The sequence below is a fragment of the Aptenodytes patagonicus genome, chromosome 15 (assembly GCF_965638725.1).
Source record: "Aptenodytes patagonicus chromosome 15, bAptPat1.pri.cur, whole genome shotgun sequence".
NCBI classification, from domain to species: domain Eukaryota; kingdom Metazoa; phylum Chordata; class Aves; order Sphenisciformes; family Spheniscidae; genus Aptenodytes; species Aptenodytes patagonicus.
The window spans coordinates 11,041,631-11,049,693 of NC_134963.1; the positions used below are offsets into that span (position 1 = coordinate 11,041,631).

Below are 8,063 nucleotides of genomic sequence, written 5' to 3' on the forward strand. Positions count from 1 at the left end.
GTGGCAACCCAAAGCCTGGCAGGGCCGGGCACCCCACTGGCACCAACACATCCCAGGGAGGGGGATGTGGTGGGGCCATCGCCCCTTTACCAAGAGGCTGGGGAGTGGGCATGTCCCCCAGAACTGCACACAGTGTGGCCGGGTGCCCCCCTGTACCTGGGGTGGCTCCTGGCAGCTCTGATGGAGTGCCTGCAGCTGAGCGCTGGCGCTCTCGGTACAGCTGTGGCTGTGAGTCGCGCTATGTGCAGGGCTGCAGGGGAACTTCCCTGGGGCTGTGTGGGGAGTGGGGCATGTGGCACGCAGGGGCCCAGGCTGCCATGGCACAGGGTGCAAGGGACAAACTGGCGCATGTGCATGCACCAGTGGCTACGTGGGCACCCCCATCCTGGGTGACACAGGGGTGACCAAGGAAATGGGGACAGAGCCAGGGCTGGCCAGCAAAAGGACATGGCTGGCCATGGCCCCACCACAAGCCACGTGTCCCTGCAAGGGACTTGGTACCCAGAGGTCAGTGAGGGACAAGGCCGGCACAGCCAGGGCCATGTGCTCACTGCCGGCATGGGAGCTTATACCAGGCTGATGCCCCAAGCTGCTCATCCCCTGGTCTTGGCGGTGCCAGGGGGGTTCAGTGGGATCCCCGGGGGTGAACAAGAGCTGCAGGGAGCTCTGGGCACCCCCAGCGATATATGTGTGTGTGTGTGTGTGTGTGTGTGTGTGCATGCATGTGTGTTCCCATCCCACCCTCCTCCATATTGGTGCCACTGGGGTGATGCCGGCTGGCGCGGGGGGAGCAGGCGCGTTGGAAGGACACAGAGACAGGGATGCTGAGCCAGCGCTAGTTCAGTGTCGGTGTTTATTCGTGTGACACTTAGGGCGGGGGCACAGGAGCAGGGGACAGGGGGATGTGGGGAGACACATCTGCGGTGGAGGGGGGGGGGGAGCCGCTGCCCCCAGCAGCGGGGAAGAAGGAGGGGGCCAGTGAGGAGCCACTGGGCGCGGGGAGGTCCCAGTGGGGTTAGGGGCACTCGGATCTCTTCAGGCTCTTCTCCACGTTGCCAGCTTCGTGCGTGACCTTGCAGACATAGGTCTCGTGGCTCTTCCAGTCGCTGGCACTCAGCGTCAGGTAGCTGCTGGCCATGTACTGGTTGTTGCTCTGCCGCTGGGGCTGGCTGGTCTCAATGCCACTGGTGAGGGTGCGGCCATCGGCTGTCCAGGCCACCTGCACGGCGCGAGGGTAGAAGTCTCCCAGCAGACACACCAGGGTGGCTTTGTTCTGTGACGAGAGCTCCTCGGAGGATGGCGGGAAGAGGTGGACGGTGGGACGGACCTTGGGCTGGCCTGCGAGGGAGGAGAGCGGTGCAGGGTCAGGGGGGCCCTGTGCCCCGCCACAGCCCCCTGCCTGCCTGCCCTGCCTGCCCTGCCTGCCCCAGCTGGCACTGCCCAGAAACTCCCCACTTCCCCGACAGCTAAGAGGTTATAACTTATAATTCTAATGTATTTAGATTTGGGATAAATCTCTCTATATATTTTTTATATATGTGTATATATATATAAAAATACATGTGTATATATACATCCCATATATACTTGTATATATGTTATATATATACACTATATGTGTATATATATGCATATACACATTATATATTATAGATATCTATATATACAGCTAATATACATCATATACATGTATATTATATATTACATACATAAAATATACAATATACTACATATATATGTAGTATATATTGTTATAGAAATATATGTATAATTATAGATCATTTATATATTATACATATTTATGTATGTATATATATTTTTCATATATAACATATATATGTTATATATTATATATATTCATATATATATATAATATATATAAAAAAACCAAAATCTCTGGTTAGTTGCCATAAACCCATTTCCTTCCTTTTGCAAGGCAATTTTTTTAAAAATCAAAATTTCGAAGACAAACCATCCTTTTTTCTGCACAGTTCTGCTTTCAGACACTTTCAGACTTGTCTCAGAAAAAGTACAACTAAGAATCACCCGAAGGAAGACGGAAAAAAGATGTTTGTTTGGTCTTTCCAAGGTGGTTCTGCTGCCTCCTCAAATGTACAATGTCTCTCTATCTCTATCTCTATCTCTATTCGAAAACCAGGAGGACTCCGCCATTAAAAACTTTCTACTGAAGAAATTGGCAAACTGCATTTTTCTCAATCTTATGCCCCTAGTAATTTGGTTCAGATTGGGTTTTTTGGCCAAATTCTTTTAAAAATTACAAAGACTGACAAAACGATATTCCCGGCAGCATTTTCAACACAGTAATCTCCATTTTTGACACGGATTACCTGGACAACGGGCTCTTTAAGATACCCCTGAAAAGTTTTGGTTAAGATCCCAGGGATGTGCCATTTTAACACAAAGTTGGATGCGACTTCAGCCTGCTCGCGGCCGAGAACGGGCTGCCATTTCGCAGCACCCGCACCCTCGGCCGCGAGACTCCACAGAGAAGCCCCTGCTCCTCACCGAGGGTGACAGACTTAGTCCTCAGGACTAGGAGTTGAGGACTTAGACCTTAGACCTTAGACTAATGACTAATTTCTTTAACAAAGACAAAAATTGACTTTCTTAGAGACCTAAACATGAGTTTCTGAAATAGGTTCCCTGAGGCGTCAGACAAATTTTCTGGCCAAATTTTAAGTTCTTTCAATTGAGAAAATACCCCCCAATCCTCCGTGGCGCGCACCAGAGCCCTCTGAGTCCGCAGGGACAAGACACAGACCACAATGCCGCGCTTAGTGCCTGTCCCTGAACCAGCGGCAGACCCCCACCCAGCGCCAAGTCCGAGAAAAAAAACCCAAATCACCGAAAATCGACAAAATGTCACAATTTCGCGGTGGGGAAGGAAAGACCGAGAAGAAGTCGGCGACTTACCTAGGACGGTCAACAGGGTCCCAGGCCCGAAAACACACAGTGATACAGGGCTGTGCAAAAACTTCCTGCCCCGTGGCAGGAGCAGTCCTGGGCCCCGTGGATGTGGCAGGATGGAGGTGATGAGATGGAGATGCCCCAATGGACACAGCAGGATGAAGGTGATGAGATGGAGGTGTCCCGATGGACACAGCAGGCTGGATGCACAGTGCTGGATGTGCCCCGGTGGATGTGGCAGGGCAGGAGCAGCAGGACAGCCATATGGGGATGACTGTGTCTCCTTGCTGGAAGGGCCACAGGAAAATGGGTGGCCTTGGCCCCGCCATCCCTCATGGACCACATTGGCTGGGCTCTCCAGAGCCGTGGCTGCTCCAGGGACCCACTGCTACCGAGGACCACGCCCTTGTGCTCGTTACAAGCCCATGTCCCTGCCTGTGGTGTGGGGACGTTAATCCCAGGTGAGGAAGAGCTGGTGGAGGCTTTGGGTGTCCCTAAGGCGCGACAGGCAGCACCTCACCTTGACCTGTGCTGCTGCCATGCAGGTGTCTGTGAACTGCCCTGGGGGGCACCGGCCACCGTCCTGCCACCCCTCGGGCTACACCGTGGCTGCAGCTGGGGCGAAGGGGGACCACCAGTCATTGCACAGTATGTGTGCAGGTAAAGCTCATGAATAAACCATCCATCCATCCTTCCCACTGCCCAGAAACACCAGCGCTGGCTTAGGTGCCGTGATTTCATAGGGGACCCCCACCTCCCAGTGCCCATGCCACCCTACAGCCTGGCTCTGCTCTCTGGGGCAAAACCGAACCCTGGCACAGCCCACATTCTTACCTGGGCAGGATTTTCGGTGCCTGGCGGGTAGGTGAGCCTCCTTGGGGCAGCTGTGTCAGGGTGCCCTGTGCTGGGGCAGCCTGTGGCAGGGGAGAGGTGCAGCCCTGGCTGCCATCGTGCTGTGCCTGCCGCTGTGCCAGAGCTCAGCCCGGCGCTCAGGGCTGGGCACGGGGCGCTGGACCATCCCACCGAGGGTAAATAAGCACTTCCCTCCGTCACACCTGGCATCTCGGTGCCAGCAAAGGCACTGGTGCGGTGTTGACTCCGGTGTGGGGGAGTTGAGAGCCCCCCCTGAGTGAACGAAGCCTGCCAGCCATGACGGAGGATCACGCCCCAGGACGTTTGCTGAAGGCGCCTATCGCTGCGTCAGTGCGTGATGACCGAAGGCCAAATTCACAGGGATTTTTATTTCTGCCCTAACAGAGCTCAGTGCAGGTCTCAGCATTTAAAGCCTGGGTCGGGTGGCCTGGTCCGCAGGTGGAGGGGAAGGCTAGGGGCATCAGTCAGCACTGGGCGTTGCAGCAGAGGAGCCCTGGCTGGCTGCTTTCTCCAACTTAATTTAGCTCCCGCCTTTGCTGTGGGAGATCAAGCCAGTGCCCACGGACCAAACTCAGGGCTGCTGCAGCCCCAGCACCTGAGATGGCTCCTGCTCTGCTCCCCAGGTGCAACAGAATTTGGGGCAGGAGCCTGGGGAGGGAAGGCAGCAGCCAGCTGGGGACACCCAAGGACCAGCCGTAGACCATGGCAGGGGAAAATGCACCAACCCAGTGAGCTCAAGACGTGGGAGCGAGCAGTTAAGCTCTCAGCCAATTGCGTCCGTGTTTTGTTGCAGGGTCATGATCATATTTGACCAAGGAAGAAGGACTGGGATATGTGGATGCAGGGCCAACACTCAGGGTTTATTTGGATGATGCCCAGGATGAGGGGATGGGGCAGGGGAGATGGGAGGGATTCAGGCACAGGGAGAAGGAACGGCCCACAGAGATGGCAGAGACTTGCACAGAAGGAGGGAACAGGGATGGGACAGGCAGTGAAGCACTGTGCTGGGGGATGTGATGTTCCAGGGCCAGGGTTGTCCATTCCCCAGTGGGGTTAGGAGCGCTCAGATCTATTCAGAACCTTCTCGATGGTGCCAGTCTCATGTGTGACCTTGCAGACATAGGTCTCACAGCTCTTCCAGTTGGCGGCACTCAGCGTCAGGTAGCTGCTGGCCATGTACTGGTTGTTGCTCTGCCGCTGGGGCTGGCTGGTCTCAATGCCACTGGTGAAGGCACGGCCGTCAGCTGTCCAGGCCACCTGCACGGCGCGAGGGTAGAAGTCTCCCAGCAGACACACCAGGGTGGCTTTGTTCTGTGACGAGAGCTCCTCAGAGGATGGCGGGAAGAGGTGAACAGTGGGGGAGATCTTGGGCTGGCCTGCGAGGGGAGAGAGCCACGCGGGGAGGCGGATGTGGAAGGAGGAAGGTCTTTAAAGTGTGGACACGGCTGTACCCATGCAGTTTTGGTCCTGGCTGGAGTCTTTCAGTGCAGCTCCCACCACCAGTAAAGGAGCTAAAAGCTCAAGGTCTCTGTGGTCAGCTTATTTTTTTAATATTCAGCCTAGCAATCCAGAAAAGGCTGCCCTGGAGGTAAGAGGCCCCAGGTCTCCGGAGGACAACCAGCATGCATGTCTGCAGGATTCCCCGTCACCAGCATCCCACACCTCGGCCCTGTGCCACACACGTGCAGCTGTAGCCAAGACTAGGCTATGCTGCTTTTTGGAGGCTGAAGAGGCAGCCATCCTCCTGAGTCTCACTGAGACGTGAAGAGGCAACCTTGTCCTCAGCCAGCAAGCCCAACCCATCTGCTCAGACTTGAAGCCTTCCACTTCGACCCCCTATATATTTCCTCATCATATGATAGAGCATACCTGGGAGCTTCTCAGGAGAAAGAGAAATGTTAAGAAATTTCTGTTTCATAAACTCCAATATAATCTGGCTGTCTGGCAAATATATAGATATACTTTTACCCAGTAACTCCTGCACTCAGACAAGTTGAACGAGACCCATGGGATAAGTAGAGGGTCTGCAGATTTGAAAGGACCAAAAACATTTTGCAAGCAGCAAAGCCCAATTAGCCCATAAAACCTTGTTTCCTTCTGTCAAGGAAAGGCACATGAATACGTTTCAGTGTGGTTAGACAGATGGAGGACACGCTACTGTAACCAAATGGAGAAGTTGAAGAAAGAAAAAACACAACACCCCAAATCCCAGGAAGAGCCCATACAGCCCATGGCACTGTAACGACCATGTGTGAGCATCTGAGCAACTTACTGAGGACGGTCAATAGCACCAACTTAAATTGAACTCGACAATATTCAAATGCTGTGGTTTATGCAAGCGGTTATAGAAAGAGGCAGAGTCAGTGAACCTCCTGAATCACTAGAAAATAAATGATGCTTCAAAGATTTTGTGATTCGAGGCACTTTCTGTTTCAGAGGTTTGGTTTGCCTCTGGGTAGGCTTGGTGCAAAGGCTGCAAACTAGCCAAAAAAAAAAAATCACTGAAATTGTCTATGCAAAGCATTTAGCTGAAGCTGATGCCATCTATTGTGGACGACCAGTTTCTGAGCATTCCTCAGACTTTGATGGGGTTTCGGTTCCATTTTAGGGGGGGACAATAAAGGGGGACAATGTTCAGCTTGAAAGTCCAGCTGTTCTCCTTGGAGGGAGGCATGGAGGAGAACCAATGCTGTGCTGGATGTACCAGGGGTGTTGGCCCTTCAGCACCTGCCTGGCACATGGCCTCGGCAGGAGCAGTGGCAGGTGAGGGGGTGCTGGTCTGGGGAGGAACTGGGGAGGCTACGCACGACCACTGTGTCCCAGCTGCTGGGGCTGAGCAGCAGAGGCCATGCCAGGCACTCTCCTGCTGCTGCCACGTGGCTTGCCCACACATGCCTGGAAGCAAATGAGAAGGGAAAGGGTAGGATGTGACGAGCAGCCTTGCAGCATAAACCGTTCTGAAACTGCCCTGGCATGGCTTGTGCAAACATCTACCCCCAGAAACTGCTTCCTTTATTGGCTAAAATCAGCACTGGCTGGGGGGAGCAGGCACCCAGTGCCCGGGGGCTCTGGCAGAGCTGTGCTGGGAGGAGGGCAGGGAGGTGCCCAGCAGGGCCCTGGGTGCCAGCCAGGGAGCACAGGGGACCTTACACCCGCAGTGCAGGGCAAGGAAAGGGCTGCTGGGAGTCATCCTCTCCCCAGATGACACGGGATAGACACAGACCTGGGGCTCTAAGGGACGGCTGAGCTGCGACACCAGGCACAGCCACCTGCAGCACAGAGCGGGGCCATGGCAGGGATGGTTAACGTGGCCATGGAGAATGGCAGGTTCCCAAGTGCTGTACATCCCCTCCCCAAATGACATGGAATGGGCACAGACCTGGGGCTTTTAGGGACGGCCGAGATGGGACACAAGGCACAGCCACCTGCAGCACAGGGCAGCAAGGGCAGGGCCATGGCAGGGATTTGCACCACCATCAAACAGGGACAGCTGAGACTCCTAACTGGCCCCTGCGATGGCAGGAGGTTTTTGTATCACTTCCCCATTGCTTCATGTCACTGTGGCACCAGCACTGCTGCTGTCGTAGCCACCACAGTAATAGACAGCCTCGTCCTCGGCTTGGACCCCAGTGATGGTTAACGTGCCCGTGGAGCCGGACTTGGAGCCGGAGAATCGCGAAGGGATGTCCGAGGGTCTCTTGTCATTCCAGTAGATCACAGTGACGGGGGCACTGCCAGGAACCTTCTGCTGGAACCAGCCATAGCTGCCGCTACCCCCGGAGCAGGTGATCCGGACGGTTTCTCCTGGGTTCGCTGACATCGAGGACGGCTGAGTCAGCGCTGCCTGGACCAGGGAACCTGGAGAGGGAGAGGAGAGAGGGGAGAAGACGGGGGTCAGCCAGTGCCCCACGAGCACAGCCCTCCCTGGGCAGCGTGACGGGGCCCCTGTGCCCAGAGGCCCCGGCCGGGCACAGTGAGTCTGGCCAGGGCACCTGAGACATGGGCGAGCACCGCGAGGAGGAGAGGAGCCCAGGCCATGGCGCAATCCCACCAGCTCCGTGTCCCCACGCCGATGGAGCTCTTTTGCGGACCCCGACTCCCTTTTAAGCCCCCGCCTGCCCAGGGCACAACCCCTCCATGCAAATCTGACCCCGTGCTCAGGGCCGGATCCTGCCTGCACATCTCTCCCCACCTCCCTCCCCGCCCAGCCCCACCATCCCAGATGCAGTGGGGCGTGTCCCCAGGCACAGAGTGGAGACGCG

General features: G+C 55.3%; 1 protein-coding gene across 1 annotated transcript; it reads right to left on the reverse strand.

Annotated features, from left to right (window-relative positions):
* Positions 1-822: 822 nt before the first annotated feature.
* LOC143167490 (immunoglobulin lambda-1 light chain-like) lies at positions 823-7,858 on the reverse strand. The gene is made up of 4 exons (XM_076352962.1): positions 7,794-7,858; positions 7,366-7,659; positions 2,935-2,970; positions 823-1,338 (listed from the first exon to the last, which is right to left on the reverse strand). The coding sequence occupies exons 1-4, from the start codon at positions 7,837-7,839 to the stop codon at positions 1,016-1,018; spliced, it is 699 nt and encodes a 232-aa protein (XP_076209077.1). The 5' UTR covers positions 7,840-7,858; the 3' UTR covers positions 823-1,015.
* Between the last annotated feature and the right edge of the window lie 205 nt (positions 7,859-8,063).